The 18,662-nt window shown below is 42.0% G+C and overlaps 2 protein-coding genes across 7 annotated transcripts in view; one reads left to right on the forward strand and one right to left on the reverse strand.

Moving 5' to 3' along the window:
* Window positions 1-18,662, reverse strand: part of PI4KA (phosphatidylinositol 4-kinase alpha) — a 114,720-nt gene that overhangs the window by 45,527 nt on the left and 50,531 nt on the right. For all 5 annotated transcript variants that reach the window (XM_069961112.1, XM_069961113.1, XM_069961111.1 and 2 more), the window contains exons 15-19: window positions 18,529-18,624; window positions 18,133-18,316; window positions 15,426-15,529; window positions 15,151-15,319; window positions 11,319-11,369 (exon numbers count right to left, since the gene is read on the reverse strand). In XM_069961112.1, coding sequence (XP_069817213.1) covers window positions 11,319-11,369; window positions 15,151-15,319; window positions 15,426-15,529; window positions 18,133-18,316; window positions 18,529-18,624 — 604 coding nt within the window. The remainder of the gene's footprint in view (window positions 1-11,318; window positions 11,370-15,150; window positions 15,320-15,425; window positions 15,530-18,132; window positions 18,317-18,528; window positions 18,625-18,662) is intronic.
* SERPIND1 (serpin family D member 1) lies at window positions 685-9,441 on the forward strand. Of its 2 annotated transcripts, XM_069961110.1 has the most exons (5): window positions 685-786; window positions 1,078-1,949; window positions 3,117-3,390; window positions 7,659-7,803; window positions 8,894-9,441. In XM_069961110.1, the coding sequence occupies exons 2-5, from the start codon at window positions 1,094-1,096 to the stop codon at window positions 9,083-9,085; spliced, it is 1,467 nt and encodes a 488-aa protein (XP_069817211.1). In that variant the 5' UTR covers window positions 685-786; window positions 1,078-1,093; the 3' UTR covers window positions 9,086-9,441. The 2 variants fall into 2 exon arrangements, with proteins under 2 accessions (XP_069817211.1, XP_069817210.1); XM_069961109.1 differs by lacking the exon at window positions 685-786 and having other exon boundaries at window positions 1,053-1,949.

The following is an 18,662-nucleotide window of genomic DNA, read 5'->3' on the forward strand; positions in this document are numbered from 1 at the left end:
CGATTTGAGAACATGTCGAAAGATCAAAATGAATGATTTTTCACTCGTCGCTTGATCGTTTGCTGTGTTTACACAGAACGATTATCGCTCAAATGCGATCGTTATTGCGAAAATTCGAACGATAATCGTTCCGTGTAAACGCAGCATTACAGAAGTAAATTACAGATCTCTGAAACCTGCTGATTTGAAAGAATTTTTCTTTTGCTGGAGTACCCCTTTAAGCCGTGGCTTGCATTTAAAATGGATACTGATAAATCAAAAGCAAAGCACAGGCTGTACTAGGTTTGTGGTGTGAACAGAACAGATTATATGAGATATAATAAATATATATATATCTGTACATACACACACACACATACATACATACACACACACACACACACACACACACACACAGATACATACATACACATACATAAAATAAAATACACTACTGATTTTCAATATTTATAAATCACTATATATAAACAAATAAAAATCACTTCAGAAGAACTCCCACAGTACAAATAAAAAAGTACAATTCTTCACACACACAAAAAAAAAAAAATTTCAAAACTTCCATGAAGTTTGTTATTGTGAACGGGAGGAAAAAGAAATACAGGAAATAAAAGGGGAGGGAGCACGGGGGGCCTCCAAGAAGGAAAGGACTTTCGCTGACCAGGCAATTGCATGAATGTTTGATGTTTTTGGACTGTTTGCTTTGGCAAGTGGCAAAGGTTATGTTTTAGCTCTTTTGAGCCTCAGCTTTGTGTTCTCCATCTGGTAGTTGCGGCCAGGAGTTTTAAGGTAAGGACGCGGCATGTTCATTTTCTGTAGAAATCTACACCATTATGGGCAGGTTTCGACGTGAATGTAGTTCATATAGATACATATCCGTCTATACAAGGGGTGGGGAACCTTCGGCCCTCCAGCTGTTGCAAAACTACAATTCCCATCATGCCTGGACAGCCGAAGCTAACGCTTCGGCTGTCCAGGCATGATGGGAATTGTAGTTTTGCAACAGCTGGAGGGCCGAAGGTTTCCCATCCCTGGTCTATACTTTTCTCAGTGTATTTCAAACCACTTTTACTTTTCTAGTATAACCTCTCCAAAGATGGCCCTTCTACACCTCGCTACCAGCTTACTCCTCATTTCTTCAGCCTTATGTGGCGTCAAAGACCTGCACGAGCACTTTGATAAAAGTGATGGGGAACCTTCCTTAGGAGCTCGGGGTCTTCCTCCGCAAAGTGAATTGAGTCTCCAAGACGAGACGGTCACCAATGACCTCATCCCTGAAGGAGATGACGATGAGGACTACCTAGATTTCGACAAGATACTCGAAGGTGAAGATGAAGACTACCCGGAAATAATCGACGCTCTCCCAGAAATCAAAGCGGATGATAAAACCGAAGGAAATATATATGAACTTTTTCCGGGCAAAACTAGAATTCAGAGGCTTAACATTATGAACGCAAAGTTTGGCTTTAATCTCTACCGGGCCATTAGAGAGAATGTGAACGCGACGGATAATATCTTGCTGGCGCCGGTTGGGGTGTCCACGGTAATGGCCATAATATCAATGGGAACAAAGGGGCAGACGGAGAGCGAAATATTCTCCACGTTGGGCTTCAAGGAATTCATCAATGCCAGCGCCAAGTATGAGAAAACCACTATTCACTCGGTCTTTAAGAAATTGACTCACAGGCTGTTTCGGAGAAACTTTGGCTACACCTTAAGATCGGTCAATGACCTTTACATACGGCGAGATTTCCCTATAGAAAAGGACTTTCAGGATAATCTGAAAAATTACTACTATGCCGAGGCCCAAGCTGGGGATTTCCAAGACAAAGCTTTTCTTCCCAAAGTTAACCAACGCATTCAGAAACTCACCAAAGGGCTGATCAAAGAAGCACTCGCCAACCTGGACCCAACTATCCTAATGTTACTTGTTAACTGCATCTATTTCAAAGGTAAGTGGTCATTTCCTAACATTACTCGGCTATGCATGCAAAGAAACACTGACCAGTTGCCCATAACAGTCAAGCAGGTTACACCTTTTATTTTCCCAACATTCTATGGAGCTTAAAGGGGTAGTCCACCTCAAAAAATAAAAAATTCTTTAAAAGGGGTTAACCCAGCTAAAATCTTTTTCTTTCAAATAAACTGGTTTCAAAACGTTATATAGATTTGTAAATTACTTCTATTTAAAAATCTCAAGTCTTCCCATTACTTATTAGCTGCTGTATGCTCTGCTGGAAATGGTGTTTTCTTTTCATTCTGACACAGTGCTCTCTCTTCTGCCACCTCTGTCCGAAACAGGTACTGCCCAGAGTAGTAGCAAATTCCCATAGAAAACCTTTTCTGATCTGGATAGTTCCTGTCTCAGACAGAGGTGGCAGCAGAGAGCACTGTGTCAGACTGAAAAGAAAACAACATTTCCTGCAGGACATACAGCAGCTGATCTATATAACTTTCTGAACCCTGTTGATTTGAAAGAAAAAGATTTTCACTGTAGTACCCCTTTTAAATCAACTGGTGCCAGAAAGTGCCAGAGATCTGTAATTTACTTCTATTAAAAAATCTCCAGTCTTCCAGTACTTATCAGGTGCTTTATGGTCTACAGCAGGGATGTCAAACTCAGGCCCTCTAGCTGTTGCAAAACTACAAGTCCCATCATGCCTGGACAGCCAAAGCTCTAGCTTTGGCTGTCCAGGCATAATGGGAATTGTAGTTTTAAAACAGCTGGAGGGCCTGAGTTTGACAGTCTGGTCTACAGGAAGTGGTGTATTCTCTCCAGTCTGACACAGTGCTCTCTGCTGCCACCTCTGTCCATGTCAGGAACTGTCCAGAGCAAATCCCCATAGAAAATCTTTTTTTTTTCTGCAGGACATACAGCAGCTGATAAGTACTGGAAGACTCAAGATTGTTTAATAGAAGTAAATTACAAATCTCTGGCACCTTCTAGCACCTGTTGATTTGAAAGAAAAAATGTTTTGGTGAACAACCCCTTTAAAAAACTGGAACCCAATTAGATGCCTTATATTAGTCCCCAACATTTCCTGTGCAATAGTTTAGTTACCGCTCCCTAGCTCCTCTTATTTGACCATGATATATGAATATATTTCTTTTTTAAATAGGGACATGGGAGAATAAATTTCCACTAGAGCAAACCTACAATGCAAATTTCCGTGTGAGCGAAAAAGAAGTGGTGAAGGTTCCCATGATGAAGGTGAAAGGAAGTTTTTCGTTTGCTTTGGATTCTGAATTGGATTGTGAAATTCTGCAATTGCCCTATGTTGGTAATATAAGCATGCTGATAGTGGTGCCACATAAACTATCAGGTATGAAGCTCCTGGAGAAGCAGCTCAGCCCACATTTGATAGAGCGTTGGCAGAAGAAAATGACTAACAGGTAAAAAAAAAAAAAAAATAATAATATACATATATTTCGGCCTGTTTAAAGGGGTTAACAAGATTCTTTTCTATAAGGTTTCCTGTCCTTGGATTCTGTGTGGTATAACAATTCAGTTTTATTTATTTCAATGGAACTTAGCTAAGGACAAGAGAGCTGCTGTTTCTGGAAGAAAGCAGGATTGTTTTCTAATACTGGATGACCTTACTCAAAACTTTACTTAAAGCGACTCTGTACCCACAATCTGACCCCCCCCCCCAAACCACTTGTACCTTCAGATAGCTGCTTTTAGTTATTGTCCTAAAAAACAACTTTTAAACTTGCAGCCCGTGCCCAATGGGCGCGGCTTAGATTGTGTATGCATTAGGCTGGCACCACCTCTCTGTCCCTCCTCCCCACCCTCTTCATCATTAGGAATGCCACTGGAACATTTTCTTCTGCCTGAACATTGCACAGGTGCCTTAACGATCCAGCTCATGTTCAGTATTCACACAGCTGAGGAATAGGAGGCAATCTGCCTGGAGCATTCCTAATGATGAGGGGGGCGGGGAGGAGGGACAGAGAGGCGGTGCCAGCCTAATGCATACACAATCTAGGCCACGGCCGTTGGACACAGGGCTGCAAGTTTATAAGTTGTTTTTTTAGGACAATAACTGCATCACCTTCTAAACGGATCCCAGGACAGATCTTGGATTAAAAGCAGCTATCTGAAGGTACAAGCGGTTTGGGGGGGGGGGGTCACATTGTGGGTACAGAGTCACTTTAAAGTAAATCTGAACCAGCATGTAGCCATCCACAAACCGCCGGTACCATGCTGTACAGGTCCTCACGCTGTGTCTGGTTCTGGGGTTGGCCTCTCTCTCAGGGTCAATGTGTATTTTTAAATAAAAGCAAATTTGTACCGGCATGCAGCCACCCCCAAACTGTTGGTACCATGTTGTACAAGTTCTCAGGTTTGGGGACTGGCCTTTCTCCCGATGGCAGTATTAATAGTTTCATTCCTGCGGAGAGTCAATGTGGCATGGCCCAGACCATCCGTGCCCTAGGCCTACAGCGCCTCTTCCCCCGCCTTTCTTCAGCACACCCCTGGACTGGATGGAGGCGGGGAGAGAGGCGCTGCAGGCCTAGGGCACAGATGCCACACCGACTCTACGCAGAATTAAAACTACGCAGAAGCTTTTCTCCAAAACACTGACACCGAACTGGACACGGTGTGAGGACCTGTACAACATGGAACCGGTGGATTGGGGGTGGCTACATGCCAGGACTAATTCGCTTTAAGTTAAAAATAGGAACCAAATGAAAACGTACACAATAAGATGCATAAGCAAAATAAATGCAACCAACATAAAAATTCTTGTGTGTCTAGCCCATACAAATACTATAAACACAGCATTAGATTAAACCCAGCAAGGGGGCATGTGCTTTGTTTTTCCAGATGTCCAATCACATTTACTAAGGATTTTCCTACCATGCACTTAGCTGAGGTTGTGCTGACAAAAGTGATTTTATTGGCACACAGTCACATGTGAGAAGTTGCCATATACACTCAGGGGCAGTCGGACATGTACTAAATTTATTGGAATAAGAAACTAAATCCCTTATGTGTAGGGGACGTTAAAAAAACCCACAATCTGAGTAAATCTGGGCCACTGTTTGCTTTTTATTATTGCCATTGACTGCACTGCTTGTCAGCAAATTGTTTGGGAAGAATATCTGGTTCAAGATCTACAGTTAGGGCATACAGCTGAATGTAATATACATGTTGTCTCGCTTGACGGAATATGAATAACAAACATACTACTACAGACAATTTAAGTGTAGATGCGGTTCCAAAAGATTTTTTAAATCTGTGCATAATTTTGCTACATTAACTCTTCGGAGTGGCAAGGCGATGTTAGTGCTCTCACTGCTGTTACTGAGCTCCTGAGAATGCTCGAAGATGTACAGCTATTTCTCTAGCTGTTTGCCAGTAGTACACAGGGACTTCCTTTCCCTTAGTTACCTGGCCAATCACAGCCCATGACATAGTGCAGCAAAAAGTGCACTGGACTGAACATGCTGACGTCATGCTGGGGATGATTTTCAGAACACTTCTAAAGAAGTAATCTGGGGGAGAAACAGGGACATAGCTAGGATTCATGGGGCCCCATAGCAAGAAACCGTACGGGGTCCCCCCCACCACTGTTCTCCCAAACCACCAGCGGACAAAAGACATCACTGGCAAGCCAGGGAGCTGGGAGGACAGAACAGTGAGGGACTGCACTGGCCGTCGCATCATACGAGTATGTGCATCGCGAGGGAAGGATGAGGGACAGGCAGTTGGTAGGCTCTTGTGGGTGCTGTGAGCCGTAACCACTGTGGGGGCAGACCCTGTTTCCCCTGCTGCAAGGGCCCCATAGCAGTCGCGTGGTTTGTATCCATGGTGGCTATGCCACTGGGGAGAAGGGGTTATGATGATGGGATTGTAAGGTGCTATGTGAGCAGAAAGGAAAGAAATGGCAGCTGCACAGCAAAGAAGAGGTTTTTTTTTTTGTTTAAACGCTATTTATAATTTTCCATAAACAATGTTTTGAACGTACATATCCAATAAATCACAATTAATAATTATAAAGATTAATAACGAATCATCATATTGTGTAATGTACATCAACATTTACCTTGTATATAATCCGTTTAAAATTTTTCTACCCCTTTTTTTTCCCCAACCCCCTCCCCCGAGAGCCGCGAAGGGGAAAAAAATAAAAATAAAAACTTAATTTTCTAATCCATAATCAACTTTGTACCATAATGCTTCTCGTATTTGTGTACACAATTCTCCCACTCTTTTCAGCAAGGGGGGGTCACATGCCATCTATTTCCTTATAATCGCCAATCTTGCATAGAACAGCAATCTAAGAACCAAATTGGACGTTCTTTTAGGGGCGCTGATTTTAAACGATTTTAGTCAAGTATTGTTAGTACTTGGTTTTTATCTATTACAAATCCCACTATTCTTGCTATTTTTTCCATGTTTTTTTCCCCAAAACTCTTGCAACTAACTACAGCTCCACAGCATATGGATAAATCTCCCCTCCTCTATCTCACACCTTGGGCAACAATTATTCTGTCTTTTTTTTTTTTTTCCACAAAAAACTTGGTGTATAGTATATTCGTTGTACAATATTGTATTGAATCATCTGATGATTCCCTGATACTGAAACTTTTTTTTATATTGTGATAAATATTTATCCAATCAATTGCATCCCCTATTTCTTGTTCCCACCCTCTTTGGCTCTTAAATATTATATTATTTTCAGATTGCAGGTATTTATAAAAGAAAGCAATACTGGGTTTCTTTAGCTCTTCTTTTCTTAATTTCACCATTAGGGGGTTTGAAATTTCTCTTAATTCTCTTACGCTAAGTGTAGCCATGATCATATTCCGCACTCTAACATAATCAAACCATTCTTTCGTAGATAAGCTATATTCCGTCACCATCACCGACCAGTTTTTTACTTTCCCATCTACCACTATGTCCTTAATACCACTAACTACTTTGTTTTTTAATTTCTCCAAAACTCCTAATTCCATACCTCCTACCAACCCTCTGTTTCTCCACAACGGTGTAAAATCCATATAACCATCAATTCTCAGCATTGCTTTCAATTTTTTTCCACACCTTTACTAGGTTAGTAACCATAAGCCTCCGACTCCCACAGCCCTTCTCAAGACAACCAGTTTCTAATTTTTCCAATATATCCCACTCTGCCACCCCCTTAACTTGCCCCAATCTCGCAAGGAATTCACGTTGCTTCCATTTTCCCAACCCTCCTCTCTCACGGGCTACCATTAGTGACTCAAGCGAACTCTTTTTCTCCCCCAGCAGTTTAGGGACACATATGGATTTTATTAAAGTTATACGGTCCGCCTTAGATATAGGGAGCCTCAACCATGCGTCTATTTTTTTTTCCAGCGTCGATATTATTGGACTAACATTGAGTCTATTGAACTCTTAAATATTTCGTGAGATTTTAATTCCCAAATAACTTTCATTGTATTATAGAATTATAGACCCTATTACCCCCACGAGTCTGTTTGCGAGAACAAAGAAGAGGTTACACTAAGCACTGAACTGTGTTCACAGAAGGCAGGGGCCAAAACGTAATTTTTCGGTATGTTAGGTATGGCCTAGACCAATCAAATAGAGGGGAGTTGTTTAAAATTACAGTAACCATTTAAATAAATTTTCAAATGCCAACTGATTCAAGTTTATCCTTTTCTCTAAGAACAAGAGAAATTCATGTACCACGATTCAAGCTGGAAAAGAACAACAACTTGAAGGATCCCCTAAGCAGCATGGGAGTGAAGGACTTGTTCACCAGCAGAGCAGATTTTTCAGGCATTACAGATGAAGACATCAATATTGGTCTCGTGAGTAAAGTATTAAACTTTCAATTAAGCACCCACTACACTACAGTTGTGCAATGTCTACTTATTGTGCATATTGCACCATTACATAGACTTTGAGGTCTCTTGCGTTGAGTAGACTCTATTTCTGTGTATTGCTAGTGCTGGACACCAGAAATAAAGGGGTTTACTCATCACCTTAACTTTTATTATGCAAAAGCAAGCAACTTTATAAATGCTTTCCATTAGCAAAATTGCTTAGTTTTGCCCCTCCCCCCCATAGTTGACAGCTTGTTGTGTAGGTTCCCAACCACCGTTTTACGCTCAGAGAGCGGTAGATGGGGTGTGATGTCACTCTGAAGCGCTAAGTAAACAGTTTTCCAGGCGTCTGGCTCTCCCTCTGAAATGATACGCATCTCCAGGGCTTCAAATGTCCCTATAGGCATGTGTAGAAACGCAGTGATGTAGAGCCGATTCAGCTCAGCACCGTTGCAACCCATCCTCGTGGATACAGTAAAAGATGAAACAAGTACATAGATAAACACAATAGCCAAAAGGTCACAGATCACATAAATTTCCATCCGCACAGGTCACAGAGCATGCCCAGAAACCTCTCCCATTTAGGTCAATTAGGCAGACTATTGGAGCCGATGAGTAGAATGAAGGCTGCGATCTGGGCTTTAAAGTTCCTTCTCTGAAAAGGATTGCAAAGATGGAACATCTTGTTGGGAAATATCGCATAAAAAAAGTTCTCCAAGCACATGAGTATAAGAAGGAAAGAATAGGAGATGGAAACTTAAAATCTGAAAACAAGGCATTTTGGCCCATAGCTACTGGTTTCCCACAAGTTGCTTTCATAGCGCTCCCCCTTTACTTACTCTACATAAGCTGAGAGATGCAAAAGCCCATCCACCTAGAATCCAATTTAAACATAACACTACAGTATCCAAAGCTGCAAGCTCAGAAATGGTGTACAGGTCTATAAGCGGAACACATACGTAATAGCACTAATAAAGTAAAGACAGCTATATGGGAGATCTCATCATGTTAAGTAGTCATTGTGCATGCCCGGTATATTTTCCCTATGATATTGCGCTAACACAACATTCTGCAGTTTCAGCAACAAGGCAGCATCACGGTGAATGAAGAAGGCACCCAAGCAGCAGCTGTTACCGTGGTGGCATTCACACCGTTATCCATCCAAGCACGCTTCATTGTGGACCGGCCTTTTCTGTTTCTCATATATGAACATCGCACAGACTGCCTGGTCTTTTTTGGAAAAGTTGCTAATCCCACCAAATCTTGAGTCAGTCCTATAGCAAAGCCTATGCTTAGATAGGATTATTATATGTTATATGCGTAACGGAAACAACCCCTATCCAAAATTATTTTATATCGCACAATAGTACAACCAGGTCTGATCACACTCATTGCATTATCATGCCCATACTGTAATTTAACCCTATATATGCACAACAGAGATGGACCATCTATGATTAAGTCCCTTCCGAGTTGTATTCATTTGGAACAATGCAATGTATTATGGGCAAGCGTCAGCCTACACATTGCACTATTATACCTGCCTGACAAGGTATTCATACTTATTCTACTACTGTTAAATGCATTTAAGAAAGTCTTCAATAAACTTCAAGTCAAAAGTAACTTTTTTCTCGGTCTATGGGACATTTCAATAAATTTACCTACAGACATATAGACAACGCTATTTTCTAAGGCGCCTAAACAGATTCTCAGAAAGCCGGGTTTGGCAGCATTTTACACTCACTTTGTGCAAGCTTACTAAATATTTGTTTTTCTGCTAGCAATGTAACCATTAACCCCATGTATAATGTCCTAGAAGCCGTTCACTGGAAAAGTTACCCAACGGTTGAGCATACAGTGGCAGCACACAAAGATGAGCTCTTCTTAAAGAGGAAACCACAGAGTACTTTCCATTATATATATATATATATATATATATATATATATATATATGGCCCTATTATACAAAACTGACTACCGACCATTATGGAAAATAATAGTTTCATGTAATAGCAAATGTTGAAAGGCAACAATGCACAATGCCGGCTGATCGTGGTCTTTCAACATGGTTAAAGATCCCGAACAGGACAGAGACGGTCTGCTGCTCTTCACCTCAAACAATTGGAGCAGTGGCAGCAGACCATCACTGACTTGAATGGGCAGCCTGCACAATCTAATGATTGTTCTGGGAGCCCCTTCCCCACTCGCTGTTCAGGCATGTAATAGCACAGGCAGCAAGCAAAGAACGGGGGGAGCGAGGGCTGAGCTGACAGGCAGCGCTTGCTTCTCCCATAAAACAATGCCATGTAATAAGTGCTGTTTGCTTCCCTTTAAAAATCCTTCTGCCTGTGATAAGGAGGAGGCCGCTAGAAAGCTGTACCTGCTGAACTGCTGTAAAGCAAAGTTCTTAAAAACAGCTTAGGAAGATAGCTGCCCCCACAATAATCTACAAAAAATAGAAACCAATTAGGGGGGAAAAAAAAAAGAAAAAGAACATATCTATCTGCCTCTGTCTCAATAGAGAGAATTAGAGAGAAGAGAAACCCTACAATTGTCATACTGGTTTATATACAAGGCTTTGTATGAACATTACTGTATGATGCTGGATGTGCTCAATCAATATAGCCCAATGTCAATGTGTGATAAAATGGCCCATTACACATAAAATCTAATCACGATGACAGTCTATAGCATGGGTCTCCAAACTGCGGCCCTCCAGCTGTTGCAAAACTACAATTCCCATCATGCCTGGACAGCCAAATCCAAAGCTTTAGCTGTCCAGGCATGTGGGAGTTGTGGTTTCGCAACAGCTGGAGGGCCGCAGTTTGTAGACCTATGGTCTATAGAGACAGGCGAGAGGGTCACATTGGTGGACTTAAGAACTGGGTCCAGTCAGGAACGCACAGGTCTGGTCCAGATAGAGGTTTTCCTGGCACTAAATTCTAAGCAAACGTTTATTCTCTCAAACTGCTGTGTCAGATCTCCAGCAACAGAAATCTATGACCCAGCGGGTTGAGTGCTATTGGTTTTTGAAAATCAGTGGTAGTCTGGGATTACATAAACCATGACACTTCAAAGACAATGTACTCCATGCTGTATGTAATGTAGCAAAATATTGCTTCCTTCTGGACCGCACAGCACAGTGTGACTTTTTTTTAACTTTCAATCGCAATATACCGACATATACTGCAGTGTACTCCCAATGGGCCCATACATGTTAACAGACCACCAGAATCAATCAGAGACTAAGTTTGGCCCATCTTATGAATGTTTATGTTAATTTAACTAGACTCGATAGTGTGGTATAGAAAATTCATGTAGATGTTGGTAAAATGGACCGAACGAAGTCTTTAGCTGACTTAGTCCATTAAAGTCTATCAGCCCATCAGGAGTATGCTGCAGTATATACCAGTAACATTTTAGACAGGTTGTCGACATGTAATGAAGGTGTAGGCCGAAAATGTGATTATTAAAAGATTTAAAAAAGCAAAATTACTTACCACTGCAATGACAGGAATCAGGACTCCCAGGTTCCCTGCGCTGCTAGACGCCTAAGAAAGAACATAAAGGCAGGTCAACTGGAAGGAAGGAGTGGAGCCAACCATTACATGAAAAAGAAACATGGCGAAGAAACACCAAAACACAGACAGGTCAAAGACGATGCTGTTTAAAAGAGCCGAAACAAAATGGTGGCTCTATACTAGAATCTCTAGAGATTCTTTTTTTAAATACATTTTTAGGCCATGTTCACACACTGTATTTTTACAATAAACTACGGTTTGCAACAATGGCCGCTGTTTATTCGCAGTGTGAAATCACACTAGTATGTAAAGAACAGTGACCACAGTGTATACACTCTGTATACACTGCGGTTGCACAGAGAACTGCCATGTCAATAGACTGCGCACACAATGTAAAGTGTGGATCCCAGACATACTTTACATTGTGTTCTATTGGAGTGCGGGCACACCCGAATGTACCTGCATTCCAATTAAAGGAGTTATCCAGCGCTACAAAAACATGGCCACTTTTCCCGCCTCTCTTGTCTCCAGTTTGGGTGCAGGTTTTGAAACTCAGTTCTATTGAAGTAAATGGAGCTTAAGTGCAAACCACACCTGAACTGGAGACAACAGTAGGGGGAAAAGTGGCCATGTTTTTGTAGCGCTGGATAAACCCTTTAAGTTGAAGTGATGTTCACCCTGCAGTATCATCTGGGTTGAACATCTCAGACAGCGCCCATTCTGGGCACTTCAGCCAGCTCATAGAGTTCAGTTGCTCCTATATGCCCAGATATGTAGACTTATAGTCCGAGAGAGGCCATTGCTAGCGTAGGACCAACTCTCTGAGGTCACCTTAACGTGGTGAGTTGGTACATTCTGTTTGTTCAAATGGTTTGCCAAGAAACTCATTTTTTCAATAAAAAACTAAAATTCTATATGGCACTTACAGTTTGCAGCAGCAATTTTTTATTCTTTTGACGGCCACTGTTTTGCCATGTGTGAACATGGCCTCATACAAACATTGCTAAAAATCTTTACCTGGACTGCAAGGTAAGCAAACAAAAAAAAAAAAATCCACAACTAAACACAGCCTTGTTGAAAACACTGGGCTGTCAAACCCAATCACCTCTTAGTGTTTTGTTTTGTTTTTTAACCCCATCACGTCGGCCATATGGCTACATACATTCCTATGCCCCGTGCAGGAGGGACGTTCCTGACGTTCACACTAAAGCAGCCCTGCACACCTGAATGTCCCAGGAGCCAGGGATAATGTCAGGCAGCAGCAATCACGCTGCTTGCTGCTTGATTTGTTATTGTAGCGTGCAGAATTGTCCAATCTATTAAAATATAAGAATACTGTTCCTGCCCGGTGAACGGCTTAAATGAAAAGAGCAGAAAGATACGCCAGGATTGCTGATTTTGTATACTGTTTATAAGGGGGAAAAAAAAAAAATCATAAAAATTTATGCCCAATATGATGCCATTAAAAACTATAAATCATGTTGCAAAAATGTGTAAAAATGAAAGCGTTATGGCTCTTAGAAGGCGGGGAGGAGAACACTGCTTCATTGTGACCTGGTAATCCCTGCATGAATGACATTTGGTCATGAAGGGGTTAAAGCGGGAAATAAGACAGAACAGAACTATGTGGCCCTCATTTTGGTCAATACTTTTTCCAAACGCCAAAGAAAGGTGCAAATCTTCCTAATACAGTCTCTCTCTTGGTTCCACTCCTGTTTTATGAAAATAAAAATACTGACCAAAATGAGAACCCCAATACTGTTAGACTTACTGTTTAATACTGTTAAAGGAGAAGTCCAGCAAAAATTTTTATTAAAGTATTGTATTGCCTCCCAAAAGTTATACAAATCACCCATATACACTTATTACGGGAAATGCTTATAAAGTGCTTTTTTCCCTGCACTTACTACTGCATCAAGGCTTCACTTCCTGGATAACATGGTGATGTCACTTCCTGGATAACATGGTGATGTCCCTTCCTGGATAACATGGTGATGTCCCTTCCTGGATAACATGGTGATGTCACTTCCTGGATAACATGGTGATATCACGACCCGACTCCCAGAGCTCTGCGGGCTGTGGCTGCTGGAGAGGATGATGGCAGGGGGACACTGAGGGACACAGGGCACTGGAGGGACACTGAGCATCTCTCTGCCATCATCCTCTCCAGTAGCCACAGCCCGCACAGCTCTAGGAGTCAGGTCGTGACATCACCATGTTATCCAGGAAGTGACATCACCATGTTATCCAGGAACTGACATCACCATGTTATCCAGGAAGTGAAGCCTTGATGCAGTAGTAAGTGCAGGGAAAAAAGCACTTTATAAGCATTTCCCGTAATTAGTGTATATGGGTGATTTGTATAACTTTTGGGAGGCAATACAATACTTTAATAAAAATTTTCGCTGGACTTCTCCTTTAAATGTAAAACCTGCAATATTTATAAGGTCACTGAAATCACTGCATGTTGGACGTGTTTTTCAGCACTGGCTGGCATGAAGCGTCCCTATATGTACAGATTATTAGAGCAGTCAGTGAAGGAGTCAGTGAAGGAAAGATAAACAGGACATTGATCAATGTACATTCTGATCCTGCAGCCTTACCAACTCTGCTATGGGACTTTGTCCCACTCTACTGTGGGTGGAGGCCTTGACATACTTGCCACATAAAACATTGCAAACTTCATAGTCTGATCCCCCCCCCCACACACACACACACAAATAAATAACTATTTCACAGTCACAACTGCTTTGACAATAAAGTGACAGCAAGTACTATTGTCCTTTGTGGGCCATAATGGAGCAGCGTCTTTCAGTTTTTTCTCATTGTTGCAATCAAAGATCCATAACTTTTTTTACCCACTGATGAAGATGTGAGGGCAATCTGTATATTTATATGGCTCCATTAATGGGTATGTGTCCTGTAATATATAAGCTCTAGATCTGTTTTTTTGGATGGTGCTCTTCACCTCACTCAACCCCTGCCCCTTCTATGGGCAGTGTAACCTGTCAGTTAAGCTAAAAAAAAAAAATAGACTTCAATTTCAATGTTAATTTTCATACAGGACGATAAATGACAGGAGTGTTGCAAGCTCCTTTAGCTGATAATCGCCTTGTGTGTAAAAGGGACAGTGGTCAGCCATAGAGTAGAGTAGAGTAGATAAACGTCCAATCCTCAGCATCTTTTCAGCCTTCTTTAAAAATTATTGTCATTGGCCACACATCTTCCTATGTGAATAGGAGATGTGTCAGGGAAACTGACAGCACGGATATTCAAATATGTGTGCTGTCAGTTTTCCCAGATCCCACAAGCAGTGCATACTTTCCTAGCATCCCGCTCTCTGGCTCTCCCACACAGATTAAGTAGGCGCTGTATATTCAGGCCACTGCATCCTCCAGAAAGATTGACAGCCAGGGCTGCTGAAAATATAGAGGCGGGACAGGAGAGCTGGATAGCGGGATTACGGTTTACAAAGGAGCAGTAAGTATGCACCGCTTGTGTGATCTTGAAACTGACGGCACGTATGTATGCATAGGATCATTCGTGCAGCCCAGCCACTCGATTGGTTGGGCCATGTAAAGGATGTTTGTGTCCTTGCATGGCCCCATGCCGGGCTGTGTAAAAGGACCCCTAGTGATGAACTTCTGAGATTTGTGTGTGTGTGTGTGTGTGTGTGGGGGGGGGCACTTTTAAGCATTTTTCTCTGAAAAGACGCCAGTCATAATGTGCTGACTGATATGTGTATAAATTGGTATCTTGTTTGACATTCTGATTCCATTCTGATTTCAGGCTAAAGCCATTAATGTCTCACCTTGAGTGCGGGACCTTTCTCACTGGCTCTCTCGCTGGCTCGCTTGCCCTCCAGTCCCAGCTGTACAAATAACTCCAGAAGGTTCATCAGTAGCTCATCTACTAGCTGTTCTTCTTGGATGTTTGCTGCAATGTTTGCAAGTGCATTTATTACAGCCAGTGAGCAATGTCTGAGAAAAGAAGGGAGAGAAAGAGAAGAATGAGCGCTGGGGTTAAGAAATTGTATATAATGCAACATCTAATATAAACTGAGCTGAAAAATTAAGTGCAACATACCTGTAGCCATGGTCTTTGTAGTCCTTGGTAGCAGAGTATACCACTGAACTGGCTTTCACACTTATTTGCTGGAATAGGTTCCACACCTCCTGGTAAATATATTGCTACAAAGAAAGGGTTAAATATTTTTAAAGCTTTACATTACACAGACACAATCCACACAGGCACAATCCACAAATAAATGAAAAGATTTCGGATTTAAAGGAGAAGTCCGGCCAAAACAATTTTTTAATATGTTATTACTTATGGAAAATTAGACAAATTTCTAATGTACATTAATAATGGGAAATGCACATATAGGGCTATTTCCCTTAATTTAGTAGATCAGGGAGACTTCAGATTCTTTGATATACTGTGACGTCACAAACCGGGGGTGTAATTACAATGGAGTGTCCAGCAGGGGGTGCACTATATATATATATATATATATATATATATATATATGAATACATTTATGGAATACTTTGGGAAGCAAGTGTCCTTGCTCCCCAAAGTAATCCATAAATGTATTTAACCAGTACATTTGGAGGGCACCGAGCAGGGAGGCAGAGATGTGCCTATGCATCTACCTCCCCTCTCCCTCCCTGCTCGGTGTTGCTGCTGCCACATATACACAGTACTACTCCTCTCATTATCGGCCGCTCTCCGCTCCCACATACCGCCTCCCGGTCCACACTGCATGCCGGCCGGGGACAGGATGCACCGGGAGCGCAGTGCTCCTTGCGGGGTAGGGGTGCTTCCTGTCCCCGGCCGGCATGCAGTGCGGACCGGGAGGCGGTATGTGGGAGCAGAGAGTGGCGGTAAGCGACGGAGAGCGGCGTTAAGCGGTGGGATAGTTAGAAATTGTTAGCTGGGAGGAGGAGGAGAGGAGCGGCAGAGGGGGCATGCTGAAGCCCTTGCGAGGAGCAGCTGTGCCTCGGCGTTATGGGCATAGCACAGGTACTACTCCCCCATTATCTGCTCATACTATGAGCAGATAATGGGAGAAGTAGTACTGTGTATATGTGGCAGCAGCACCGAGCGGGAAGGGAGGGGGAGGTAGATGCATAGGCACACCTTTGCCTCCCTGCTCGGTGCCCTCCAAATGTACTGGTTAAATACATTTATGGATTACTTTGGGGAGCAAGGACACTTACATTTACATACACATCCATTGTAATGGAGTGTCCAGCAGGGGCGGACTATATATAGAAGTCAATGGTACTCATTGACTTCTATATATAGTGTGCCCCCTGCTGGACACTCCATTGTAAATACACCCCCGGTTCGTGACGTCACAGTATTTCAGAGAATCTGAAGTCTCCCTGATCTACTAAATTAAGGGAAATAGCCCTATATGTGCATTTCCCATAATTAATGTACATTAGAAATTTTTCTAACTTTCCATAAGTAATAACATATTAAAAAATAGTTTTGGCCGGACTTCTCCTTTAAGGCCATACTCCAATCAGATTTCTCCATCCTTGCATATGGAGGTACCATGGGAAAACGGGAGTCACCTGGGCTGATCCAACAGTTACTGACAACTGCCTAATCATTATCTCTGTCAACAAGACAATGCTATCTCATCTATCCCTGTCATGTTATGGAGCAGGAAGAGCGGAGATGACTGATATATAACTTTGTGGGAAAAGATTCAGTATAACTTGTAATATATTGATTGAAATCCCTGATCATTCTGTGTAAGGAGTCCAGTGGGCGGTGTCACTCAATGGACGGGACTCTTTACCGTGGAAACATCAGATATTTAAATCAATAAGTTACACTGAATCATTTCCCATAAAGATATATATCATTCTGCTCAGTTCTTTCTGCTCTATAACATGATGCTGATAGCTAATGTAGCAATTTCAGGGTGACTGCTCCCCTTTAAAGTTTGCTTTGGCAGGGACAGGCTGTGTCAGTCAATATAAAGTCATTGATTCCATTGTAAAAATGATATTGTTGTGATGTCCCCAAACAGTTCCCAGTTCTAATACAGTCCCAGTCTGTGCTCTTCTGGCTTAAAGGTAACTTTCTTTTTTATCTTCAAGTATTTTTTTAGGGCCAACATTCTGTAGTGTTTAAGGAATATGTCAGCACATTTATGTTGCACTTTTGAGGGCAGCATAAAGTAGTGACCACCACTTGTTTTTCAATGGTCTCCCAGGTGTAAACATGTTTTTGCTTTGCAAAGGTTCACACTACGGCACCCGAGCGGAGAATTTCTGACTGTTTCCATAGCTCGTACCTGTTCACGTCAATTCTTTCTGGGGAATGCGGAATCCGCCCGTGCATAGAATGGTGTCTATGGCACGGGCGGAGTGGCGCGCAGCCGTGAACAGGTATGAGTTACGGAATCCTTCTGAAATTCTCCACTCTGGTTCCGTAGTGTGAACCCTATCCTAATGGTATAGAGTATCTCAGCAGATTTGCTGCTAAATGAATTGTGCGGCAGCACAATATAGACTGTGGACTGTGTGCTATGGCCGGGTGAACATCACAGACAGCTGCTGTTCTATGACACGGCCGTGTCACAAAACGGACGATGTTTTGCCATCTAAAGCGTTTGGCAAAGCACAGAGACATCAGAACACTGAATGCACATGGCTCTGTATATGACCCTGAGCCACTTTACTCCAGTGTGATATGGAGGAACCTCTGAAACAACCCTTGTATTGGTAATTGGTATGATATAATAATTTGTGGAGTTGATGTCACTACTTACATTGCCAGTTATCACCATGCAGCCCAGTTGGTCTATGATAAGCACATCTAACTGTGATGGTGGCTGACAAAACTTCTGTTGAAGAATCTGAAGAATTGGCTCCATCACCTTTGGTGTATCCCTCAGGGCAACAGCAATATGACCCAAAGCACGGATTGTATGATCAGGAATCAAATGTGCATCCCTGAAAACAGAAGGGATAGACACATTTCTATATATTATATAATCAAATAACATCAAAGGTTCCATATAACGGCTAGCAGCATGACTCCACCAAACACAGTTGGCCTTTTCTTTTTTTTTTAAGTCCTTAAATATCAATTTTCTATACAAAAATGCTTCACTGGACTAGTAATATACATTATTTTTATCAGTGACTACGGTAGCACAACATACTTTTCATTCTCCTGTGATATATAAAGGCGATTGGATAAACTGGCAAGGAAGGCTTCTACAATAACTGGATCAATAGTTAATCCTGCCTTTAGACACCTAGAACAAAGGGGGAAAAAAAGGAGAACACAAGTTTA

The sequence above is a fragment of the Dendropsophus ebraccatus genome, chromosome 3 (assembly GCF_027789765.1).
Source record: "Dendropsophus ebraccatus isolate aDenEbr1 chromosome 3, aDenEbr1.pat, whole genome shotgun sequence".
NCBI lineage: Eukaryota > Metazoa > Chordata > Amphibia > Anura > Hylidae > Dendropsophus > Dendropsophus ebraccatus.